We start from the raw sequence: 26657 nt of genomic DNA, 5'->3' as shown, positions 1-26657 counted from the left end.
TCATATCTAAGAATTATTTAACAATGGATTTAATGAATACTGTTTAACTAAGATGAACTTTTCGGAGACGAACGTTTCTTTTTCACCCAGTACCGCCAAAGGCACGACCGTATGGGTGGTGTCGCAAATCATCGTAACCTCATGTACGGTTATCGACTTTTATATTTTAATATGCCTGGTGCAGTTCTGGAAGGGGAACAGTCAAGTATTTAAGTGTTGCAAAAAGCCGCACTCTACTCTTTTCCGCGGGCGAGCATGGATCAGAGGCAGCAACTGTAGCGACAGGGTAGGGGGGCGAAGTGAGTCAAATGAACGGAAATACCGAATCTGGATGATTCGTCTTGCTATCTCATCTGTCGTCGTCGCGCTTTTAAAGTTCCTAACTGACCAAATAAAGTTCTTTGCAGCGTGGGATGCGAGGTCCGATGTGCTTTGCGAGGTGGCGAACGACGTTACAGAAGTAGCGTTGTTCGGTATGTCAACTCTATTTGTGTATGCCTTCCTATGGGTACGGCAATGGATGTTTTATCACAACCCAGCGGTAAGAAGTCTACTCTACACAAAACACCTGATCCGATTCAGCCGTCTAATGCCGTTGATAATTTTAGTTCTCTCTGGAGTGTTGCTCATATTCCATTTCCTACCGTGGAGGTACCGCGCTGACAAAAACACAGGGCCTAACTACTTAGGCTGCGTGGCGGTTTACAGCATTAAGAACCCGGATGAAGCTTGGCCAATTCTACTGTATATTGCTATTACATCAGTGGTGCAAATATCCCTGCTTGTCCTTTTCTTGTACCCTCTTATACAAAGGAAATACGACATGTGGAAGAATCTGAGGACCACCAGACATACGAGGTTAAGCTCGTCCATTAGCAGCAGTTTCGGTGCCCACCATGCACAGGGCAACTCACACGCCCACCCATCTCATTACACAATGCAAACAGAAGTGGTAAATACAAGTTCAGAACCAAATCCAAATGCCGAATTGCCAAAGGTATGTACATATAGTAGAATTGGGGTAAGATGGGACAATTTTTGTTCTACTTTCTCGTGCAATTTGGTAGTGAACATTTAAAGAATTATTAAACCGTAACACCACGACTTCCATAAACCGTAGTTAATTGCTTAAAACACGATCAGGATATTTAGATATAATGTGCTAAAGGTATCCCATCTCCCCTTACAATACTATACATAGTTTATAATCCATTGGCATGTTATGTGCTACGGTATGAATAACCCACATTAATTAATTCGTTGGACTTAATTTTTATCGGTTACGCGTTTCATACCACTTTAATCTGAATGTTATATCGTTACGTAAATTGCCTAGTTTTATGAGTACTCAGTTTGGGCAAAATTCCCAGAAATTCAATTGGCCTGTTTCAATCAATATAGATTTCAATCGCTAAATTTGGATAGCGTCTTTCAGTATACAAATGTCTTGTATTGTAACGCATACCAATATAAACCCGATGTGCATACCCCGGTTAACGGTTTTGCCAATTCAAATATACCACATCGTTTAAAATAGAACAATCTGCATACAGAACAACAACGTAACGACTACGGAAGCGGAGACTGGGGAAACTACTACAAATCAACAACAAACAAAGGGAAGATGCCTTCACAAGTTATGCACCTTTATAAAAAGGGAGAACACGCCAAGACCCAGTGACTGTGACCGTCCACGTCCCCCCTCTCGCAACCCGAGGGTGATCGAGTCCGTTCAGAGAGCCGTGATCTGGACAGGGCTTTGTATCCTCAGCGACACTGCTCTTGTTGCGGTATCAGTAAATATGGGTCCAGGTACCGCGTTGGTGCTTATCTCAAGCTTGAGCAGCGTGAACGTACTTTTTAACCAGTTTTGTATCATCGCTAGCTATCGGAGGTGGCGGGAAATTATACTACCAAGGTGCTGGATACCGGTCGAGAAACGGCGAAGGCTTGGGCACCTTTACGAATCTACACTGACTATAACAGCAGCACGGAACGTATTACAAACTAATGACACGCAATACGACCAAAACGGGTCGGGCAGATCGAAACAGTCGGTGAGTGGACCGTCTCGTATTAACACCCGAATAACGCGAAAATTCCGTAAGTTCTCCGCTGCTGTTGGCGTATCTAAAACCTCTGTATCTGCGGCAGAAAACCGGCGTACCAGTTCATTTTAGCATGTGGCGATTTTTAGTTGTTTTTAAGATTGTTTTCATAGTTCATAAGCATAACGCTTTGATTATCATGACCATAGGCGTCTAAATAAAACATGAAGTGGAAAATATCGTTTACGTCGCTTTGTTGACGAGGGTTGCCGGACATGTATGCAGCTGTTATATTACAAACATCGTAGATTGAAAGTCATATATTTAGTTACACTCACATGACTGCAGTTTGGACGAATCTAAGTTTAGATCAAAAACAACGTTACGTAGCCAAAACAGAAGCAATTGCTATATACGTAATAGTATTTGAACAACAACAATGTAAACACTTCGAAGAAATTTGGTTAAGGTTGCGCATCGACTTTGCCACTATATACACATTCAATAATCTGCACGAAGAGTTTTTACGCTTCGGCAAAAATCCGCTATTTTGAAGTAAACAAGGGATATTGACAGAAATAATAACTGTAGCCCGCGATTTTAAATGACCGTTGTTAATTGGTATTTGGATATTGTGTGCTTAAGGGGTCCCATCCACCTTACTATATAAATATCCGCAGCACTTTGTCTTGTTTACAAGTGTGATATGCTGTAAACGTAAAACATGCTAAAACACACCCTACTGCTAACGGCTATGTAGTAGTTTGATACGTAATTGCGGTGTAATCGCAAAAATGGAGACATCGCACAGTGCACGAGACAGTAAAGGGCATATAGATCGTATTTGGCTGGCAATTTCGCGCTATCAGTACATTATGTACGTTTGTTGCAACATTTTGTAGGTTGGAACACTAGACCTTGACATTCAAAGACCACAAGATCAAAATAGGCTTCAATTGTAACATAAAGTATGTCCGAAATATAGATAATTATGTATGTAACTTGTTTACCCTCGCGTGACAGGCAACGACAGTCGTTAGAACACGGCTGTTCCGTTTAACAGAACATGTCTGCTTACGAGTAACCACGTATCTAACTTTGTGATCATCAATTTTCGGAGGGTTGTTGTTTTGTGATAATGTATGGCTTAGAGTTTAAGTCCAGGTTTGAAACAGATGCGCAAGTCACATTGCTACGCGCTTAATATGTACAAAACACAACCCATACCTGCGTGTAGAGCGCGCCTCGCTAGAAGCTCGAAGTCTGCGAAACTGTTGAGAATATAAACGTGGTCTTCCTTTTCATCCGAAGCCATTTCATTCAACTCGTCAACATTACCGGAGTTTACTCCGAAAGTCAAGATTTCGGTTCCTGTTGAACAAGAGAAATTTCATCGTCATGGGTCAACTTTTCCGCGAATTGTATTGCGTGATTCAAAAAGCAATGTCAGTTTCCTCTTAGTTTTATAGGATACACTGCATTTTCAAGGAAGGGTAATTATACACGTCTGTTCATTCAGTAAAAGCGCGATGCGTTTTAATGAAATGTATAGCAGGATGGGGAAGATGGAACACCTTTTTATTCTATTTTCACGTCATTTGATAGTAAACAAAAAACATTCAAAGAATTATAAAACCATACCCTTACGACTATCATAAAACACTAATTATTTAAAACGCGATCAAGATATTTGGACATTATGTGCTAAAGGTGTCCCATCTTCCCCAACAGTACTCCAAACATCAAAAACGTGTATATACCGTCACGTCTGAGACGCTTTGCAATGTTGCTTGGGTCTCCACCGTTCGACCTCCCATCGGTTATCAAAATTATTACTTTTTTCGAGTCGACTCTGGCATTGTCCATAATAGCCTGAAATTTGAAAAGCTTGTCAATCGTGCCAAAAAAACTCAAACTTCAAACAAAACCCATTTTAGCGGAAGAAACCCGTATTAAACTGCGCGTAATTGATCAAGTAAAATAGCGTTTGAATACAATATGATTAAAATTTACAAGAACACGATTAACAGCGAGTACACAATTCATCCTTATAACCTATAACAGCTATTAAATTCCTAAATTAACAGACGGTGCGTAAAAACACGCTTAATTCGAAGAGTCAGCATTGTGACGTCACAGTTTCGAAACAAACGAGCCAACGTTGGTTTAAAAAAGCGAGAGGAACAAATTGATTTTAGTAATTGCAGAAGCATGTTTTCGCTGCACGCTTTCAGCTGCACAATGTACTATGCGGTGGCTGCGTACTTGCATTACGTTACACCAGCATCCGGTACAATATAAAACAATTAAACATATCGTTCATCACGTATACACAAATGTCCGCAGGTGACCTGTATTTCTGCATATTAAGATTTTACTTTAAAAAACAAAGTTTTAACGTCGCTGTGTAGGTATATAAGCAAACAATCAAAAAGCAAACGCTGTGGTTCAATAGAAGAGTTAAATATATATGCAGACGTTGTGTACGCTCTATAATACATTTTGGGGTAATGAACCAACTCTGGCCTAAATCTCAGGTCCTACAGCGTATCACATATTGTACAATCTATATATGGGCTGTTTATCACGCTTTAACTAACCTGAGCTCTTTTCAAGCCACCATACGTGTATGTCGAACCACTCCTGAAAATGAAATTATTGGAATATGTTTTAAATGACATATAGTATTGTGGGGTAAGATGGGACATCTTTAGCACATAAAATACAAATATTCTATTCAGTTTTTTTTCTTCTAATAAATAATATGATTGTAACAAGAATAAATATTTAATGGTAACATTAGTTGCAGGGTGATTAGCTGTCAATCAAATTTGGCTACAACCCCTCACTGCACTGAATATTGATTGTTGGTGAGAGACATGGTGTTAAGATGTGGTTTTACTTTAACTTATGAAAAGAGGGAAAGTCGTGCCAGTCACACTCTTCGCATAAACGACATACATGAGTGCCTTGGATGTTGGGGAAATAAGCCAAATCTGGCCTAAATCTCAAGTACTCAACAAGGACCTTACTCTTAGAGAATAAAATATATAGTACGGTTGTATTAAGATCGGGCACCTTTAGCACATAGTATTCAAATACCGTGTTTTAAACAATTAACAATGGTCTATGGAGATCGTAAGGATGCGGTTTTATATTTTTTAATTTTTTGTTTACTACCAAATGAAGCGAGAAAAAAGATTGAAGTTGTTTCCCATCTTTTCACAACCTCCTATATAGCTTAGTAAATGGTCCACGTTGCAAGAAACACGACACTGACTTACGCGTATGTGATAGAAGGCAGAGCTGTGCCCAACAGCGAACACTTGTGGTCGTGGATATTGTCAGCTGTAACTTGGTCCACCCATGTCTGTGCGCTGTCGGCAAACGTGATCACAGCAACCCTGGTCGTATCCATGGACACGGGGATGCCACTTACAAATCGCTGGACGAAACGAATCTACGCCAAGTAATAAGAGCATTGTAAAGTTTTTAACGGATTGTATAGTTTGTCAGTCATGCAATATAAAATATAAAGAATAACAAAAACAATTACCCACAGAGTTACATACGTGGTAACTAAGGTATCGCGTATCGCGCGTCTAAAACAGGACGCATGTGTTACAACGACTGTCGCTTCCCGGCTACGCGAGAATAAACAATTACATTCATTTAGTCATAAGTTTTACTGAAAAACGATACCTCGTCTTTAAAGTTTTCCAGCTCCACACTGTAAGAAGCATCGATCACGAAAATCAAGTCAAGTTTTCTGTTTGATCTCAAGCGCAGAACGTTCCTTCTAAAGACTTCGACCTAAAATGTAAAAAATAAGTTACAGGAAATAAATTTTTACTAAAAATAAAACATTTTTGATTACAAATATTTAAAAATGACGATAACCCGTATTTATTAACATTTTAAGAATGATATAATAAAGATGAATCTTTAGAATTTTAATGAATAACGATGATTTAAAAAATCAAATATTTTTTAAAATAAATTGATGTCAAATTATTGTATATTAAATTGTCGAAATTTTGTATTCCAAAGTTCATACCATGTTATCTAGATGAGACGAGTCCAACTTCTTCCGTCCTTGTCGATTTGGATGGAAAGAACCTCTCCCTTGATTGGGCCTACCTCCAAATTTCCGATCTCTTCCAGCTAATGCCACTTGAAAAGCTAGCATAAGCAAGAAAAATGGAACCAGTTCTCCTAGGAGCCGTTTTCCAGCCATTTTTAAATCTCAATTTCGTCAGTAGATTTTTTTCCAAACACAGGTATTTATATACGAATGTTCAAACTGACCCCGTGTTAAAATTACGGGAAATGATGTTTCCTCTGGTCCTTCAGCTTTATATCTTCGCCGAGGTTACAACCTATCAGTCTAACTCGTCTGCATGCTAAAATGACGACAGACGGTGTGCAGTCCAGCAGACTTTTTGACCTCAGTTTTTAAACTTTGCAAGAGGGGTCTGTCTATCGTTCTACGGCGGTGTGTTCTCTAATACGATTACTTAACACAGCCGAAAGATTGGGGAACGGTTTACCGCCCAGTTATCGCGTTGTTTATTCTTTTAATGACAGAGTGATAGAGGCACGGCCTGGATCCGTCATTCCCCATAAACAGAGTCGTTAGTCTGCTTCCTAACAACAAGAGAACCCGTAAACATTTAGTCAACGGTGTAATCTTTATTAAGGGCTTATTTGGAGGGAGATAAAAAGCATTAAAATATCACGAAACTTTATTATACACACGGATTTTATATTAAGGAGTAGGAGTACAAAAGAGGTTGCATCGGTTTAATTATCAATGTGGAGGAAGATAGGGCACATTTTCATTCCATTTTCTCGTCGCATTTGATAGTAAATGAAGCACTCGCAAACATTCATAAAACCGTATCCTCACGACCCATTGTTTATTGTTTAAAACACACTAAAGGTGTCCCGTCTCCCCCCATAGTAGTATATCTAACGTTACAAGACAACACACAGTGCAAAGTGAAAATCCAACACAAATCTGTGCACGTTCAAAGTTTGTGAGTTCAATCGACACACGACCTTCTGTCCTTTTCTTTTATGCTAGCCACAAGTTATCCCCTTTACGAGATGAGCCTCGTACCCAACTCCCTTATGTTTAGTGGATCTCACTCAACTGACGTAGGTCCTACTGCCCTGTCAATCAAACGCCCTCAGGAAAGTACCACGTTAGCTTTGGAAGGGTGGACGAATCTATAAAGTAAAATGGATGATAAAAGTGCAATTGCTAAACATATATTAGCAAACTTGCCAAAAACGACCATTTTGGAAATTTAGAGGCTTTGTCAATTTATGCATTATGAAATAACCTGTTAGAATATACGAGAAACTGTAAGTTTAGCGTGTATATGGCCGCTTTAACATTTTAAAAGTTTTTTTTTAGTTTTGCTCTCGAATAAATGTAGATGTTTTTAATATTTATTTTAAAAGAACAATGTTTAAATTAACGAGAAATATTGAAATGTAGCTAACAGGAGACGTAGCTCACCTTTGAAAAGAACTTCCAGCAGACTTGAATGTTGAGAATTACCACGAGCAACTCGGTCGAACATCACGCTTTGTGTCCACGATGACAGAGGACTACCAAGAAATACTTTGGCCACTGGAATGAAAAAATCGTGTAAAAGAGTTAAGTCATAACGAACGTGTTTAAATTTAACACACACGGTCTTATTACAAGAACTGTATAAGAAGTATTAAAACCTTCTGCAACTATATAGAAGCAACATTTTTAAACTTACATCGTAAAATATTTGATTACGTGTCACATAGTAAAGAGGGCGATGGGACACCTTTTCATTCTATTTTCTCTTCCCAGCATTTGGTATTAAACAAAGAACATTTAAAGAAATATAAAACCATATTCTCAGGACTCCCATTGACCGTTGTTAATTGCTTAAAACATGACCAGGATATTTTGATATTACGTGCTATATAAAAGGTGTCCTATTTTACCCCACAGTACTATATAGATTCCGGGTGTATACTGTTCTATAACGGAACTCGTCTCCGTGTGTATGACCAGGTACATAATAAATACGAAACGAGTATTAAAAAACAATCAATATCGCTTACGACAGCAAATTTCTTGTTCCAGGAACGACGTGGCAAAGTTGTTGTTGAAAATATCTGCACCGAACTTGTTGTTTTCAGCGAAGGCTTGTACGTCAGAAGTGACGTAAAGGTCTGGCATTCGGGATTTGAGAGCTTCAAGCGTGTCAGTTAACTGGGGGTGGTGTATTATATGTTAATATACTATATAACCCGTAAGTTATATCAGAATACATTAACCGAAATCTGTAACTTGCTTTTATCTTAGCGTGGCTAGAAAAGGACATCGTTATAACACAGGTGTTCTGTTTCATACACCTTGTGTCAGTTTACGAGTTATCTATATTGGGTTTTCACATTCCCCGTTTACTTTACCTGCGGGGGAGCTGCGAAGAAAACGTGTTTCAAATTCTTTTCCATCGCATAAGAATGCAACTTCTTGGCTAGTGACGTCAGAAACGATGAGTTGGTCGTTAGTTGGCGTGCTAACTCACACACTGGGGCGTTGATTTTACGCACGGAGTCAGGTCTGGAAGCTTTGCACCTTTGGATTAAAGTTAAAAATAACACTGTTTAGTAGGTGGGGTAAGATGGGAAATGTTTCTTACTATTTTCTCGTCCCAGTTTGGTAATAAACAGGAAAAAAAAGAAGTAGAAAACCGTATTTTCGCGATTTTAAAACAACATTGTTAATTTGAAACACGATCAGGATATTTGGATATTAGATGCTATGAGCCTGATGCGATTTAAAACATGGGCCAGGCGTTTAATTTTCAGTTTTAACACTTACATATCTTGCCAGTCTGTGTTTTCATATCGCCAATGCACAGCAAGCAACGGTTCGCCTTTCAATACATTTTCAGTGAACAAGTTTGCTAATACCTGTAATGTAAAAATATTTTCGTTTTAAAACGAAAACCAAGAAAATCAAATCATTGTATAACGAAAGAAGAGAGAATTAGCAACATAAAAAACGGCGGTCGTTTAAAACAGCTAGTGATAAAAACTACTTGAATAAAAGTACCAAATAAAAGCATGGCTGTTACCCACAGGCATTATAAAATAACCTCTTCAGCTTTTAAACAAATCTTTAAAAACATTAAACAAATTAATTCAAATATTATTGAGTATTCTTAGCTATTAAAAAGATTTAGTTTCTGACCTGTATCTTAGGTGGGTGGCGTACAAAGGGGGCGAACGATCGCCAATGTCTGAACCAAGCACCTCTGCTTCCCAGACACTTGCTGCCAAGGACCAACCCCACACACTTTTGTCCCTTAGTGTTTTGTACAGCAGTCATAACGTTCCTAAATAAATAGCTCTTTTAATAAGTTACCTTTAAAAATCGTTTATTTATTTTAATTTTTTTATAATTCTTTTTAAACAAAACATCCGTGCTGGTCCGTATTCTAAAATCCAGTAAAAATAAACAACACATTTGGTTACAAGGTTAAATAAGTCGGGTAGCAAAGTCCCGAAGGATTAGTGTTTTTTTTAAATAATAAACAAAAAGTGTTTACATATTTACACTATTATGGGATATAGTGTTCTATAAGTATATACACGTATATTTGACCTCCCCCACCCTACTGTATGTTAACTTTTTTTAAAGTTAACCCTGTTCTTAAAAACTTACATTTTCCATTCTTTATCACTTGACACGTCTTTCAAATGCTCAACTTTAAAAACTCGACCAACTGTCAGATTTGTGACTTGCTTGAAATGCGTCAACCCGCTTGCCCGCTTTCCGCTCACTATACCGCATGTGATCAATGTGTTGATTTTGTTTCCACACGTCGAGTGAAACCTGTCCGTAATATTTAAATATGGGTTATGAAATCTGTTTGATAAACATGCTTCAGAAAAAAAAACAAAATTTTAAAGTAGCAATGCTAATTTAGACGTGTCAAAATTTGTTACATGGGTTCGAGGCTCGGCGCTGCTACATCATTGTTCGTGCGTGTTTCTTAATTGCTTTAACCCAATCACTTATGGGTTGCTCAATTATAAGTCAACATAAAAAAAATAAAATATTCACAAAGTAACATACTAGGCAACTCGTAAGCTGGTAAGAGGTGAATAAAAAAACATGTTATAACGACGGTCGTTGTTTTCCGGCCACGCGAGGATAAAGCAAGTTTCCATTCATTCATTCATTCATTCATTCATTCATTCATTCATTCATTCATTCATTCATTCATTCATTCATTCATTCATTCATTTATTCATTTATTCATTTATTCATTCATTCATTCATTCATTCATTCATTCATTTATTCATTTATTCATTTATTCATTCATTCATTCATTCATTCATTTATTCATTCATTCATTCATTCATTCATTCATTCATTCATTCATTCATTTATTCATTTATTCATTCATTCATTCATTCATTTTAGATTAATACAGCGTGTTGTACTCACCGTTTAATAGGAATGGCCGGTATTATGTATTGCAGTGTTTTCATATCCACTGTCTTTTTAGCATCCGTCTCCACAAACGATCTGTAAGTTTGGTCGAAAATATCAACGTCGACTTTGACCGTTTTGTCGCTTTGGTCTTCTGTGTGAGGTTTAATGGTTACGTATGTCATGTTTTAAATATATACCATTTTAAACTACTGATGCGGTGGTTACCTGACTTTAGTAACCTGTAATAATTTCTACTTATTCTGTATATTGCCATATCATATGGGTGTACCCTATAAATGGAGCGAACGGAAAGTATGTCTTATTAACTTAGTCACGATACAAAGACAAAGCCCAGGAAAAATGGACGCTGTCTAAACTATAATGAATGCAACCTATATTTATGTTCGCGTATATTAATGCAGCCACAGTCGTTATAACACTGGTGTTCTAACTGATAAACCTCATTCCCGCTTACGAGTTACCACAAAATTCAATTTATGCTGTTAGGTTTCTTGTCCAAGAACACATACGCCCACACTAATAGTAGCATCTATAAGATTCTATAAATCAAACGCATTTCCTCTGGGCTATAGACTAACCCACTAACTAGTCTTCTCTTGCGCCGGCAGTTTTTTATAAAGTAAATGAATCGTATAAAAAGTTACATACCTTCGTTTAGTCGTTTCATTCGCGGGTGATGGTGAAACGGTGGGACGACCAACGTTCTGTTCATCATATGTATAATTGGGATCGACTCTTTGAATATTCTGTAATACAAAGCAATAGAAGTATAAATAGTAATAGATTTGAGTTAGTTAATCCTATTACCACACTATTTAATCAGTAATTAGGTAGATAACAAAAAATAATTTTAGAATAATAGTACAGCGGGAGAAGATGGATACCTTTTTACTTCATTATTAACACGACCAGGATATTGGAATATTACGTACTAAATGTGTCCCATCTTCCCTCACAGTATTATATACTATTGTGTCCTTGTAGCTTTAAAATAGCTTGTTAGTTGTAAAACACGATTAGAAAATATGGGAGATTGTGTAATATTACTATACCAATAGGTTATGTAAATAAATAAAACACTTTGCAAACGACTTGTACCTGAACAAGTTGTTCGGTCCCATGTTGTAAAACAGAAACGGTATCAGCAAATTATTCATATCGGGTTTTCGTTTTTTGGGTCCAACAGCTTTATACTCATCAGTAGCGAACAAGTTGTTATAATATTTCTGAACCAGTTTGTCAATTTGACGAGCGTTGTTTGAGTTGCTGGACGACTTTTCCATTGCCATACCACTTTTGTGGGTTAGTTTGGTGTCTGTATGAATTGCCCTTTGGCGTCGTATACGCGCGTCAATGGCGGTCATCTTCATAGACAGGTGGTACTGTTATACATAAAAACGTGAATATTCAAGTATAAATATATAGTATGGTGGGGGGAGATAGAAAACCTTTACTACATAATATTCATTTTTCGGTCGTGTTTTAAAAAAATTAGCAACGATCTATGAAAGTCGTAAGGATACGATTATATAATTCTTTGAATGTTCTTTACTTACTACCAAATGGGGAAAGAAAAAAAGAATGTAAGTGTGTACCAGCTTCTCACACTTTACTAGACTACAAGTAAAGCTCATGGTCAGCCTTTCTAACAGCATATAGTTGATTACCAATCATCTGTAGAACACTGCAATAAAACTTACACTTACCCGAGATGTCTGTTGGATCGTTAGGAACGTAGTGAAGCAAGCTAGTGTGAATATAATCACAGCAAACTTCTTTAACATATCACAAAATATAAGCTACAGAAAACTTCACTCACAGTAAAAGCATCTACCAGTGTTCAACTACAGTGACTTCTTACTGGATTCTTAAAAAGAGAAGACTTTGCCTGCGACTGCTGCCAGTAGTATGTCATTAAGAACTGGTGTTTCAGAGCTCTTAGGTGATTGTGCCGGAGGCAACACGTGTGCCTAATCACACAACCGCAACGGCGTCGTACTTTGAGGTGTTGCGGTAACTTACAAACTTTTATGGCAGCGTAATGTTAAAAAAATAACAAAAATGGTACTAAAAATATAAATCATTTTTTTTGGTTAAGTAAACAAGGTAAATATTGCTTTGGATCACGCGCAGAGCATGCTTTTAGCACGCCTCGGTAGCGTGATCACCTCTCTGAAGTTAATTACCGGTTTTACTGCATTTTAAAGGAACATTATGAGAAAGGAAATAATCTTACATCATCATAGTCTAGTCACTATAGTAGCTCCGCTATATTTCACCTTTGCTTTTAAAAGGTGCCAAAAACACGTTAAAAGTTTACTACGGACACGACCGGCGTCTTGGCAAAGTGGATACCGCGTTTGCCTCTCCGCTCGCTTATGTTATGGGTTTTCTAAATTGTCAATAATACATTTTAAATCATAGTTACCTACAAAGTTACATATACGTCTGTATGAAAAAGAACACCCGTGTTACAATAACGAATGTCAATGCCCGCCACGCCAAGATAAAAATATCTACACCGATCTCCGTAGTTGGACATATTTATTAAATATCATATAGGACTTATATCCAGTAATAGTAATAGCAACAATAACAGGTACAGATTAAATCACTTTTACGTTGGTTGAGATAGCGTCGTAATATGGCAACGATCGATATCCAAAACAAACAACTACTAATTTAGCATTATGTAGACCTATAGTACTGCGGGGTGATATGGGACATCTTTAGCACATAATATACAAATATCCTGATTTTGTTTAAAATAATTAACAACGGTCTACAGTAGTCGTGTGGATACTGATCCATAATTCATTTAAGCGTATTTTTGTTACCAAATGGGAGAAATAGAATAAAAAGGTGTCCCATCTTCCCCGACTTTACTATACATACGGAGCTATAAGCAATATTGGGAATATTAGTTAAGAAACTTAGTAACTGGCCATGCGCTTAAAATATTGCTTTTGCCAACATACACACTAATGCATATTACCACATAACAAATTGTGGACAAAAGCGTATAACGGTAATTATATAAGAGACGCAATGCTTCAAAACGGTTTACTATAGTTCTTCGTTAAAAGGAAAGCCGTATTTGGTAATTTGTTTTAAGAATCAGCCCATATGCTATCATGTAAAACTTGTAAAACCTGGCTAATTGTGATATAAACAGATGCACCACAAGTGAGGCAACTATTTAAGTTTAAAAAGTGTAAAACAATTGATTTTAGCCGAAAGGGAAAAGCAAGTATTTTAAGTCCCAATACCCCCTAAAAATCGGTGCAGCTTCGAGTAGGTATAAGGAACACCTTTCTATATAGTCAGACAATATATTGCACAAGTAAAATAAAAAAACTACGAAACTTAAGCATCAACACGGGCATGATGACTTTTCCTTTGCTTCGGGGGAGAGCCTCTGAGATGGCTGCTGTTGTGATACGGACGCTGATCCCTCTTCCTGCTCCATATGGGAGACATAATCCCGCATCCTCTTCATTACAAGATCAAGAAGATGGTTCACAGCATACTCTACGTTCTCACCGGTGGCTGCGCTTGTTTCAACGTACGCGATCCTGGATGCAAAGATGGCAAGTTTAATATTGACGATAAAAGATATTAAAAACATGAGCTAAATGCGTGGTAACTCGTCAGCTGGCACGAGGTTTATAAAACGGAACATCCGCGTTAATTATAACGCCTGTCGTTTCCGCCCACGCGAGGATAAAGCAAGTAACATTTGTTCATTCATTCAAAGGATCGATCTTACTTTAGTTCATCTGCAAGTTTCTTTGCTTCCGCTGTCGTTACTTCCCGGCTATCCAGATCATTCTTGTTTCCAACCAACACGATGTCAGGTTCGTCACTGTAAGCTTGCTCCTTTATCTCGTCTGTAACAAAACAAAAACTGAAAATTCTATAAAGAACCACATTATATTCTACGTAAATAAGATCCTTTTTTGAATTTATGCCAAATTTGGCCCATTAAAGGCCAAATTTCGCCCAAGAACTGTGTACCAATGGCATATAAATTTAGGCGCTACAAAACGGTTCAGGGGTTTTAAAGGTCTTCTTGTTTACGTTTTTACTAAAAGAGATATTTACTCTTCGTACTCACCCAGCCATTGTCGCACTGAACGAAAACTGTTTTCACTGGCAAGGTCGAACAGAAGAAGGAATCCCATCCCATCACGGAAGAAAGCTTTCGTCAAACTTCGGTATCTAGAGAACAATAAAAAGTATTAGTTTTCATATTGTTTTGTAGATTGTGTTACATAACAAAATGACGAATCAATTGTAAGTTTGGTTAATGTTTTTCGACTCAAAAATATGGCGGGAAACCAGTGGTTTTAATTAACATGAGTGTTGTGTTTCATAAACCTAGGTGCCTGCTTACGACTTTCGAGTATGCAACTTTGTAAGCGAATATCTTTTACTTTTTTTAATGTACAGGTTACGACTAAGACAACCCATAGAGAACAACTGGGTTGGGGTAATTTGCGTTAACTTGCTTGTCTAAAGACACACACGCCGACGGTGCATGTGAACACCAAATCAACAGAAAACACAAGGTTTGTTTTTCTAACCTTTCCTGGCCTGCAGTGTCCCATAACTGAAGGTGAATCTTCTTTTTTGAGTCTTCGTCGTCTTCCTCTGGAAACTCGTATACCTTAAATTAAAACATAAATTAAAATAAATAAATAGGTTGAAGTCATTTTAAAGTGTGGTGCAATGGTTAGCACCTGAATCTAGCCACCAAGGAGCTAATACGATTTTGACGCTGCTACCATTGTGGGCGTGTGGGCGCACTCGGTATGGGACACTTTACGAGAATTTTTCTAACCCAGTAGACCCTTATGCGATGTCAAAATTATTTATTAATACACTAAAAAGTATAAAAATCATTACCTAGAAGTGGGCACTGGGTGTATGAAACGGAACACCCGTGTATAAAATGCGGTAGGCCCGCCACGCGAGAATAAATAGTTGACATCCATATAGAAGTCATTAGAGGTTGTGTATACGAAAGTTAAACGCGGATTCGGTAAACTTGAAAATTACAGTAGCGAAACCTGTGCGTCCTTTGTGTACAAAGCATGAAATCGATTTATATTATGCATACACAATGTGTGGTTGCAAATTTAGACATATAAGTAATAGTCACATAAAAGTTTAATGTGGACTGCTATCTTTGGATATGAAATACGTAAAACTACCTACAAATTTAAATACACATGTGATAACTTGTAAGCAGACATGATGTGTATGAAACAGAAAATAAACAATTTTAATTTCTCCAATCAAAATATAACTTCACTTGTCTCTTCCGGTTACACTCAAAATAAAACACCACACTTTTTTTAAATTGAATACGCCGACGGGAACGAACTCGGCACATAATAATCTGTTCGCACGTACCTAAACGGTTGGGCCACCATTTGCTAGAAAAACAACATCAACTTACCAGCTTTTTTAATCGAAAGTCAACGCCAACTGTGGCGATAAATTTCTGTTTAAACTCTTTGTCGGTATACCGATGTAGGAAACATGTCTTTCCAACACCAGAGTCGCCCAGGAGCAAAAACTTGATCAAAAAATCGTAATTTGTGTCAAGGTTGTCTTCTCCCGAGACTAAAAGAAAAGGTAAGATTATAAAACAAAGATTATACGATGCAGCCATTCTGTAATACAAGTACCTATATAGGTTTAAGAAGGTTCATGTGTTTTATTCTGTAAGGCATTTTAAAAGCAAATAATTATGCGTTTTGTTGGGTAACCCATTTTATAATTATCAATGTGTGTTTTAAAGTAAATTGTATGTAACACGCTTGTTTACGTTTACTCTCACAACACTCTAATAACAACTATATTTCTGGCGGTTAAATTAATTAAAAGATAGCTAGTGTACGATGTTCCATACGGGAAACCCCATAGGGCATTATATGTATTTTACAGTATGTAGTAATAATACAACCCAATTTTATAGTTTAAATTAAGTAAACAACAATATACATGCAACATAACACACCTTCCCCAAAGCAGGCTTCAATTTTAAAACAATAAAATCATTCTGAACGATTTAATCATGTCTGGCGTAAAGGCACGCATCGATATTGATTATCCCCACGCAGTACGGCCTCATATTCGAGTTACGTAAATTAATATCGGACAAATGACAATCCCAGGCACCTCATGGCCCTTGGCAGCGACGCAGCGCAATCTTTTGCAGTTCGAGCGACAGAATGAGTTGAACACGAATGGTTCTGCGCGTGCGGTCCGACAGTTCTCGACATTGCAATTAATTATTTATGGGAAGATTGAAGAAAAAGAGCACGCACTCCGGAATTCTGACATTACTTTTGCTCAAACTACGGGTCATTCCCGCTAGAGTAAAAACCACTTGAAATAAATTCCTTTTCGGGATTTCTGAACGATTATAATGCAGACATCTTCATATTAAAGCAAACAGTGTTATAATGACTTTCGTTGCCCCGTCACGCGAAGATAAATAAGTTAAAATCATTCATTATTACTTTCATTCATTATGAATTACTATTTGTATCTTTACAAAACAGAACAAGTGTATTGTAACGACCTTCGTTAACCTGCTAAATAATTAGGGATAAATAGGTTACATTCAACATAATGTTTGATATATATTGGTGAAATGAAATCAATGCTAAATACAGGCCAATCTGAGACAGAATTTTCTTTTTTTCCCGTTTCACATCAATTCCAATCAGCTACACTGTGATATAACCGCCGTGGGGTTTAAAGCAATTTCAATATCTTTAAAATATTAAATATATAACGCATGGATAAGCACCAAGGTTGGACTAATGTCAGGACCTGGCCCAGGAGTGTTTCGGGTGACAAAATGTTATTGATTTTGATCGGTACAGCGGCTTTACAATGCGACAATGGTCAGCTAGTCAGCTTTGGCCGTTAACACAGGCGGGTTGTTTAAATAATTCATGAACAGGTGGGGTACCTCGGTAAAATGGTTTCATAAATGTCCGGACCGCAACTTATTTTTGTCACTTAACGACGGGCACAATATATACATGTGTTATATAACAAAGCACACGCTAACCACATTCATTTACTATATAGAACTGTGGGGTAAGAGAGGAAACCTTTATCATATAGTATCTAAATATACTGAAGTGTTTTAAACAAATAACAACGGTTTTGTACTTCAGGAAAAAGGCGTACCATCTTACCCCAACCTACTATAACGAAGCACCCGCTATTACAGACATATTTTATACACCAGTGCTCGCATAGTGTATACGTGTTGTGTCAGCATGGCTATATACATAAATAAAAGTGGAAACGCATCCAACGTTGTAGATGACTTCCTTTTCCCACGATTAGGCGTTAAAAACAATAACTCGCACAAGAGCGTTGACTGTTGTATAAAGTTGGGCTGCTAACTGGCATAAGATATAGTATACAGTGGGGAAAGATAGTGCACTTTTGGCACAAAATGTGCAAATATCGTGATTGTGTTTTCAACAATTAACAACGGTCTATGGGAGTCGTGAGAATATACGGTTTAGTATGCATGTTATTTTCGTTTACTACCAAATGGGACAAGAAATAGAATAAAAATGTGCCCCATCTTCCTCCAGTGAACTATACAATAATTTCCATTTCAACTCCTTAGTTTACTCATAAACAAACTTTAGGATAGTCTTATAAACGGCATTACATAATTTATTTATCACGAATGTAATGATAGCTACATTCGATTTTCATGCGGGGTAAGAGAGATTCAATGCCACAAATATCTTACAAAATATATAAATATATGTTTTTTACATTCATTGAAAATATACCAACCTTCCCCGCTTGCGTTCTGGTTTTGTTCGTAAGACATTTCTTTCGGTGTCTTATTCGTTCTTCCTTTGAAGTCAAATAAAACGGTTTCAGCAATTCAGAACCTTAGCCGGTGCTCCTATGTTCTGTTTGGTACAAACTGAATACATTAGCGTCGCTACATCTGACCTAAGCCTTCATTCAATAAACGGTCACGAGTAATCCCTGTATATTGCTTCATCCTTGCTGCGGGCCGCACGTTACGGCTTACCGTAAATAAAATAAGTTAGGGTATACGCCACAACCAATATAGTCAGTAATATAATATGAATATTAGGTTATACTGTATTGTGGGTCTAGAAGCCACGCAGTTATCTGCCACTCAAAGAATTTACTCGTACGTTGTTTTTTTATTACTTCTGTCGTTTGCTGCTTATGTCCTTCTCTTCACTGCTTTAAATAACCTTGGTTACTGCACTCGAGATGATAAATAAAAATCATGTTATGTAGGCTCGTACTTAAAGGGTCTAAAAGCGTTTCTCTGTTCTCATGTTTGTCTAAAACGAATGGGAATTCAGTCGAAACCTATGTACCTGAATGCGTTCGATAATCACCGCACTACGAGTCCCTCTAGTATATTTACACGGTGCTGAAAAGGTGTTGACGAATAATACATGACACCCAGGTCGATCAAGTGCGTGTGAATTAATTCATAAGGAGTTGGTGGACTAAGCCTATCTTTCTTAGCCTGTGTACGACTATATGGTACTGTGGGTAAGTTGGATACCGTTAGCACTTAAATCTGTTGATTTCCGGCCACGCGAGGAGAAAGTAAGAAGTTAAAAACAATCTCATACCTTCGGCTTCTTTTGAGTCGCGGGGCTATGGTTACATGGTACTATAAATTCTTTGTTTTCCACCAAATGGTATAAAAAAATAAATAAAAGTAAAAACATGTCCCATGTTACCCCATACTTATATACCTTTGGTCTACATTTTAGTCAAATATGATCGCCCAGTATGGTAAGACTATATTAAGTGTAAACATACATTACATAGAAAGTTACCAATGCATTTAGATAGCAACAACTTCCTACAAAAGTCCAGCCTGCTGCCTCACTGTATACGTAAACAATGGTAAAAGTGTTAAACAATTTCCTAGAACAAATCTGCAGAACTGTATTTCCTCTCTAATGCAGGAGATATAATAAACAATGCTAACAAACGACTTCTGGCTAAGTGTGTTCTGGCGCATTTTCAAAGTCAGTCCCGTCTGTATATTTCAAATTATCGTATCAGTTGAAATCAAGCGTATATAACACTTTTCCGGTGTGTGCTGTCTACGCCCATATGTTGTAACGCTTACTGGCAACGCTTACTAAACTTCCAAGTGTTGTTTTGCGGCTGGACCCCTTCTTTCGTTCTTTAAACAACCTGATCTCACTATCATTTTCAAGGAATATTTATATTATGTTTCAGTGCCAACGCTATAAAATGAAAAGGAAATAAGAACTTACGCAGACACCACAGCGCTTAGTGGTTATACAGAATACTCATATAACCTATACCCGCTGTATAATATAATATATACAGTCCGAATCAAAACACGTACATTGTGCTGTGCTAATTCGTGTAATTACAATCTCGCAGTCAAAATAGCCGGCTGATTGCCGCCCGCTTTGTATTATACAACCGGCGCTGATTAGTGTTAAAACTAAAGCTATGGTTTAGTTCTGGCACTTGTGTGTGCGAATTTCTACTCAAAATTCGGCTTAACACTTTATCTGTGGCAAAACATAGTGCTTGATAAATTATTAATCGAAACCTTTAGCACTTTCCTCTTACTACACCTTTTACGCTTTGTCAAGCTAATTTGTGTCACCGGTTCGGTACGCCGACTAAACTACGCTACTGCCTCTGGGTTGGTATGCGAAGTTAGACCAACTGCAGCTGGTGACTAGGAGCGCGCCTCTCTCTGTGACGTCACACAGGAAGGAAGCAGAGAAAAACAATCAGACACCATCGATTCATTATACGCCGCGTATTTCGCAACATGGTAATCATATTTTTTACTTGCTGCAGAATATTTGTATCTAAACACTCTAAACTAGGTTTAAGCTGAACTTCCATAGCTTACTGTCGTATACATTAGCGCAACAGTCAGTACATAGGAATATGATAGCATGGTATACAATGCATCAGTCTATTTAGTTTTTACTTAAACGCTTTCCTTCTACCACGAACTGGCAACAATTAACAATATATGGAAGCGATCGCGCCTGCTGAAATATCATTCCTTTTTTCCCGTATTTTTTTTCTGAGTAAATATTTTTTCTAAGTATTTTTTTAGCTTTTGGAGTCAGTTTTGCACACGTTGGTGGAATGTATTCTGAGAATAAACTGAGGTATGTAAACTTTGTGACTTTAACAACAACGTTATAATGTTCCAGCTGCGAGTAATAGGGTACGCAATTTCCAAATGCGGCCCAACATATATGGCAACGGTGAAGAAGGACGGATGAAAAAAAACAGCAAAAATAACAAAGACACAACTTAAGATTAATAAATAAAACAAGAGAATAAAACTTTTTAAACAAGAACAACGGCAAAAAATGTCGATACGACTTAAAATGGTGTATGGCTAAAAGTTGTGCTGGTATATAATATATATGGAAGGTTGGTACATTGAATATGATTGATCGTTGGGTAAAGCTTATATTGCTTGCTGTTAGGATTCGGTGAAGGCAGGAAGGGATACGCATTTAGTGGCAGTTTCTAAAGCACTGGCATAATGTGTTCGTATTTACTCGGAATAAAATAACAATACGAAGATACACAATGAATGAAAAGGGTTGGGAGGGATTCAATAACGAGCGGTAGGAATTCGCGTCGGACGCCAGAGTGTCTGTACAAATGTACATTAAAATCAATGGCAATTTAGCGGGTGAACGATAAGTTATGCGGCAGCGGAATACATACACCTTGTGTGGCGGACGCACTACGGGTATATATTGAAGAACACTTCAATCGTTGGCTGATGTCTCTATGTATCGACTCTTTAAAGGAAGTTTCATCTTTTATCTTGGTGCAGTAACATCATCAAGTGCAGAGATGTCGAATCTTCTCCGATGTGTCCGGAGAGGTTGGATTCTGTCGGAAGTGGAGGACATCATCATGTCTAAGTCAGGATGCGGAAGATCGTCCGGAGGTTGGTCGTAAGATGAGGAAGACGACGAGGAGGGAGCAGGCTCTACGAAAGCGACGACTCTCTGCGAAAAAAAAATGTTCATTTTTTACTTTAAACTGTATGTGTTTACTTCAAAACGTGACTATCTTGAACAAAATGACGATCACCTATTGCAAGATTATTCGTTAATATATGTTGCAACTGTTTTATTATACTTGGGGTAAAATGGTCCATGGTAGGGTAAGATAGTCAACACTTTATCGTACCATTTGGTAGAACAAAATAATATTCACAGAATTATCTAACCATTTCTTAACCCCTCTAAAAAATCTACAGGACATCAGCCGTATAGTAGATAATGGAAAAAATGATTATTACCACTAATATAAATATGATGGTTACCTGTCTTCGTGTGGATGGGAATTTAACTGTAACCGATGACGTAGTAGATACGGTTGCGATCGGTCCTTCAGCAACATTAGGAACCCCTCCAACTGAGTTGCTGCTTTTCCCCTTAAATGTTGCGCCTTCATTACTTGGGGTGTGTATTGGTTGAAAAGATAGCCTGGTAGACGGCTCAGTCTGTGGAAAATTACAGTTGTAAGAAAATAATATAAGTTTTTTACCAGTGTAGGCCGGGTCTAATAAAAAACATGTTAGTGTTTTACGTTTGTAGGCACAAACTTGGGCAAAAAAATAAAAATAAAAATAGACAAGAGAAAAAAGTCCTATGCTAAAAATAAAAAAACAGCAGAAATTTCTATTTGCAACCCCTCATGGTCCCGAGTTTTTTATCATTTCATTTGTAAGGGGTTTTGTCAGATTATATAGACGCACAAACGACGCCAAATAGGTTGGCAAATATAACGATCGTATTATAATCTGATTCTAGGCTGCCTAGATCGTTATTTGCTGGTCGTTATAAAGCAGTTCCTCAATAGAATCGATAGAACTTCTCACCTCACAGTGATACTCGTGTGCTTGCTCATTAGGCGGAGTGTTGCCAGTGGAGTAAACGACGTATTCGCCTCTAGGATAAACATAAGTCCGCCCATGGTCTTCATAGCGGCTCGATTGCGGCACCGCGTGTGGGTGGGTCTGTCGTATTGAACTCCGCATGGTGGTGCTGCGGCAGGAACCGTGCCATTGTGGGTCGTGGGTTGGACCCCCACGGTACGGTGCTGGGCGGCATCCAGGGCCGCATTCCCGGCGGACTTGCACTCCGCTACGATGTGAACACGTCCGTTGTAACCCATGATTGTAATGCTGGTAGTGTTGGCAGCATCTATGACTAAAACGAAAAGAAAAGAGCTAATGATATATGAATGAATGTTTTTGACCCTCTTGGCGGGGCAACAGTTATAACCCCGGTGTTTTGTTTCATACATCTGGTGCCAGCTTACGAGTTGCCACGTATGTAACATTGAAGGTGACTACGTTTTGTTGGATTTTTTTATTGTTTTTTGATGTTTTGAGTTTGTATAGCTGACAATAATACAGAGGCCTCACTGTGGTACGGCATCTGACCGGCTAAAAGCAAATGTAAAAAAAAATCGAAAGGGTAAGTTTAAGTTTCTAAGAACACAAGACCTACCTGTGACAGCGATAATTGCTGCTATTGTTGCTGTTACGATATCTTGACCTAAAGTGACATCTGCATTCTGGTTCGACGGGTGGCGGCGACGGTGGGGGCGTTGGGGTCTTTAATCTTCCCCCACCACCAATAGGGGTGACTTCTGGAGGAGGTCCAATAAACGAGAGGACGACAGGTAGAAGCACTAAACCGTTTAACACCCCAAGGAGAATTAGAATGCCAAGGACTTGGAAAAAATATCTGAAAGTAAGGATTTGATATTGTAGCTTTTGTAATACAGTAATATAAACGACGTAATATGTAGTAGGTTGAGCTAAGATTGTCAATGTTTTCATTCTCTTTTATCGCTCCATTCGGTGGTAAAACGAATATTAACTGGTAAAACAAGATTAGGAAATATGGGACATTATGTTTACTACCAAATCGGACGAGAAAATAGGTTGAAAAGGTGTCCCATATTCCCCATCCTACTATATTAACAACCTTTGCTGCATTTTGTGCAGTATAACCTACTTTATTATGAAGTCGAATTCTGAACCAGCTAGCATCACAACACCAAGGAGAGTTGAAACTGCTCCGTCCACCACTGGCCCAGTCATATGGCCGATGCTATGCACGACACGCTCTTTCCTGTTATTTTGGACTCGTATAAATTTAAGCGGTTAGGGAAAATAAATAACCACAGAAGTAAAATTACGGAAAATGAAAAAGACACTTCTAAGCATTTTATACGACTCGTTTTTAAAGGAAATTTGAGTGAATTTGAGAAAATGGACAGACTCCTGGAATTTAATGCAATTTAGACGTAAAAAAAAACACTTCAATAAAAATACACAAGTAGGGTAAGGGAAACTGACAGACATACAAACAATTTAATAAATCTATGTTTGTTTTACTGTTTGCGATTTAAAAGCTCTTACCTAGACCCACACGAAGTGATAAAGGCGAACGTAATATGGACAGTAAACTCCACTCCAAGCCCGATAGATGCCACCAGTATTACTGCAGGTACAGCGCTCAGTTTCACACCAGCTGCTCCCATGAAACCCAACAGTTCAGTTGCTATCATTGCAAGGAAAAGAGCCTGAAGAGAAAACTTAATTAAATTTAGCTCGAGTGACTCGATTTCGTGCTTAAGATCATGCAGGAAAGAGCATCGTAAAGCGTATATGCATAGGACTTAGAACTGTTTTGGACACTTTAATAGTTTTAGGAGAATTTTTAATTAAAACACCACGACTTCTGGTATGTGTTACAGAGAGACTGTTTTTTAATTGTTTAAAACACGAACAAGATAATTGTATGTTATGTGCTAATGGCGTCCCATCTTAACCCATATTGCAATAAGTATAAAAAAGATATATATTCCGTCACGTTTAAGACTCACTATACTATATATACTATATATACTATATATACTATATATACTATATATACTATATATACTATATATACTATATATACTATATATACTGTATATATGTACTATACTATATATATGTTACCATGATTGCCGCTGCCCAGGGGTTAAACAGGACGATAGAAAGAACGACGAACACGGCAGCAATCACACAGCCAAGTGATACGAACAACCAGTAGCGAAGATCGATGTATTGTTGCCAGAATGTAAATGGGTAACCACTGGGATAGGAAGAAACTTCTGTTGTCGCAGCCATCGTTTCACAAACCGATCTTACGGACTTAATAACGCTGACGAAATCCTCGTTTTCTTGGAGACCTAGTTTTAAGTATTACAGTTAAGCTGGGACCAGCTTTACGTAAAATGGCCTGTTCTATTGAACTATAAGAGCAGTGGTTACCAAATCGATTCCGTAGTAAAGAAGATCAAGTTACAAATAAAGTTACACTAATAGTCCCTATAAAAAACATAACTGAGCTATAGAGAAGCACACATGTTGATATTATTAAGATCAATAAGTAAACAAAGAACATTCAAAGAATTATAACCGCCCTCCTATATTATAGATGTCACTCTTCACTTACCGTTCAAATAAAACGGCATCTGAGCGAATGTAAGGCTTTGAGACCTCGGGATTATCATGTTCAAGTCTCGTTTGTGTTTCCAGGATACTGGTGCTGGTGTAATGGACGCTTGGGCAGCAGCATATGATAGTGGGTCGTTACCCACCCACGCCGATAAGTAGTTATAAAACGCGTCTTCTGGGATGAGGCCATCGTCTGAAACGAGTCTTATTCTGCCCACCTGTAAAATACGAAGAAAAAACTTTAAAAAGTTCAAGCAGAAACAGGAAATCCTAAAACGTCTTGTTCTATTCTGCAAGGGTGAGGTCCTAAAGCGAGGTTTGTTAGAGGCCTTTGGTTATAGCCTGGATTGCCGCCCTTTGTCCAAATGTGAGCAGTTAAAGTCACTTACACTTTATTTAAGGATCTAGTGTTAGAAAACATAACGTGCAAAAATCATGTCCAACCAATTGTATAATCTTGTTTGTTTTATCAGTTACGTTTTTGCAGCACAAGATCCTTACTCTATTTTTTTACTCAAGAATCATTTAACTCTATGAGCACCAGATCAGGGTCAGACGCGAGGAATTTATTACAGCTACACTATATTTGTTATGGTAAGATCGAACGTTGCCGCATAAGTTACCATCAGCTTCACTTCGACTACGATGCATTATGATACAATTCACCTCCATACATAAATCACTACAGCCACAGCACTACAACGGATATCCTAGAAACGTGATGCAAACCATACTCACTCGATCACACGAAACCATGTTGTTGGGACAGCCTATACGTCCGGGGTCGGTGGGTTCCTCAGCTCGACCTGTCTGTAGTAACAGTTTGTAAGCGAGCACCGTTTTATCAGATGCTTGCGCCATCCACGTGGATGCGTTGACATGCCCGAGTCGCCAAGCTTCGTCAAAGTTGTCCTGCAGGTCTGTTAGAAACGAAAATTTAAACTTTATATAATTAAAATTTTGCATAAAACGCTTAACGGTTATTGATTTAACCCAGTGGTCCATTATTGGTTGTTTAAACTGTCAGCCATACTTTACAAAAAAACGGGCACGCGGTGTGTGAAACAAACCAAACATGTTATAACGACTGTCATTATCCCGCCACACGATAATAAATAAGTTAAATTTATACATTCATTGATTTAACTAAAATGCGAAAAAATCGACGTCAAAAAGTACACAGTTAAATGTGTTTATTAAAAGTCCGAACACCATTACAACAATGTACTATTTAGTTCACTTAATCCTTACCTAACAGCCAATCCCTCATGTATTGTAACCAGAACTTCGTTACAGTTCCGTCTGTCTGTCTCATCACGTAACTAATGTTCCCAACTTTACTGTGCAAATCGAACAAGTTTTGCTGCTGGCTTGCGTAGTCGAAGTCTGTATAACAAAGATTGTTGCATATTTTTGGTAAAATATAAAAACCTGCGCTTTATGTATAGGTGTATGCAACCATATTCGTCACCATTT

General features: G+C 37.9%; 5 protein-coding genes across 7 annotated transcripts in view; 1 reads left to right on the top strand and 4 right to left on the bottom strand.

Annotated features, from left to right (window-relative positions):
- The window catches only part of LOC149735871 (sushi, von Willebrand factor type A, EGF and pentraxin domain-containing protein 1-like), a 74435-nt gene extending 67861 nt beyond the window's left edge, over positions 1–6574 (bottom strand). For both annotated transcript variants that reach the window (XM_089879191.1, XM_089879192.1), the window contains exons 1-6: positions 6106–6574; positions 5751–5861; positions 5333–5508; positions 4649–4691; positions 3809–3920; positions 3276–3419 (exon numbers count right to left, since the gene is read on the bottom strand). In XM_089879191.1, coding sequence (XP_089735317.1) covers positions 3276–3419; positions 3809–3920; positions 4649–4691; positions 5333–5508; positions 5751–5861; positions 6106–6285 — 766 coding nt within the window. In that variant the 5' untranslated portion in view covers positions 6286–6574. The remainder of the gene's footprint in view (positions 1–3275; positions 3420–3808; positions 3921–4648; positions 4692–5332; positions 5509–5750; positions 5862–6105) is intronic.
- Positions 407–2287, top strand: LOC149735872 (uncharacterized). The gene is made up of 3 exons (XM_089879255.1): positions 407–541; positions 609–997; positions 1554–2287. Exons 1-3 carry the CDS (start codon positions 505–507, stop codon positions 2178–2180), a joined length of 1053 nt encoding a protein of 350 aa, XP_089735381.1. The 5' UTR covers positions 407–504; the 3' UTR covers positions 2181–2287.
- A 146-nt stretch (positions 6575–6720) lies between the features above and the next one.
- Positions 6721–12505, bottom strand: LOC149735870 (uncharacterized). Of its 2 annotated transcripts, none has more exons than XM_089879235.1 (11): positions 12280–12505; positions 11672–11955; positions 11222–11319; positions 10565–10700; positions 9775–9945; positions 9301–9445; positions 8929–9020; positions 8514–8682; positions 8163–8313; positions 7576–7689; positions 6721–7280 (listed from the first exon to the last, which is right to left on the bottom strand). In XM_089879235.1, exons 1-11 carry the CDS (start codon positions 12355–12357, stop codon positions 7231–7233), a joined length of 1488 nt encoding a protein of 495 aa, XP_089735361.1. In that variant the 5' UTR covers positions 12358–12505; the 3' UTR covers positions 6721–7230. The 2 variants fall into 2 exon arrangements, with proteins under 2 accessions (XP_089735361.1, XP_089735360.1); XM_089879234.1 differs by having other exon boundaries at positions 10565–10703; positions 12280–12504.
- Positions 12506–13098: 593 nt separating this feature from the next.
- Positions 13099–18579, bottom strand: LOC149735869 (ras-related protein Rab-27B-like). Its single transcript, XM_089879259.1, has 6 exons — positions 18419–18579; positions 16038–16204; positions 15160–15242; positions 14691–14794; positions 14343–14463; positions 13099–14148 (listed from the first exon to the last, which is right to left on the bottom strand). The coding sequence occupies exons 1-6, from the start codon at positions 18453–18455 to the stop codon at positions 13947–13949; spliced, it is 714 nt and encodes a 237-aa protein (XP_089735385.1). The 5' UTR covers positions 18456–18579; the 3' UTR covers positions 13099–13946.
- A 2178-nt stretch (positions 18580–20757) lies between these two features.
- Positions 20758–26657, bottom strand: part of LOC149735868 (protein patched homolog 1-like) — a 29801-nt gene continuing 23901 nt past the window's right edge. Inside the window, exons 19-28 of the mRNA XM_089879197.1 lie at positions 26433–26567; positions 25920–26101; positions 25180–25399; positions 24681–24913; positions 24096–24259; positions 23689–23805; positions 23176–23415; positions 22542–22872; positions 21984–22163; positions 20758–21663 (exon numbers count right to left, since the gene is read on the bottom strand). Of these exons, the coding sequence (XP_089735323.1) occupies positions 21472–21663; positions 21984–22163; positions 22542–22872; positions 23176–23415; positions 23689–23805; positions 24096–24259; positions 24681–24913; positions 25180–25399; positions 25920–26101; positions 26433–26567 (1994 nt within the window). The 3' untranslated portion in view covers positions 20758–21471. The remainder of the gene's footprint in view (positions 21664–21983; positions 22164–22541; positions 22873–23175; positions 23416–23688; positions 23806–24095; positions 24260–24680; positions 24914–25179; positions 25400–25919; positions 26102–26432; positions 26568–26657) is intronic.

The sequence above is a fragment of the Ciona robusta genome, chromosome 5, assembly GCF_009617815.1.
Source record: "Ciona robusta chromosome 5, ASM961781v2".
Lineage (NCBI taxonomy): Eukaryota > Metazoa > Chordata > Ascidiacea > Phlebobranchia > Cionidae > Ciona > Ciona robusta.
Note: the sequence above shows the minus strand (reverse complement) of the source record. Positions and strands in the feature narration are given on the sequence as shown.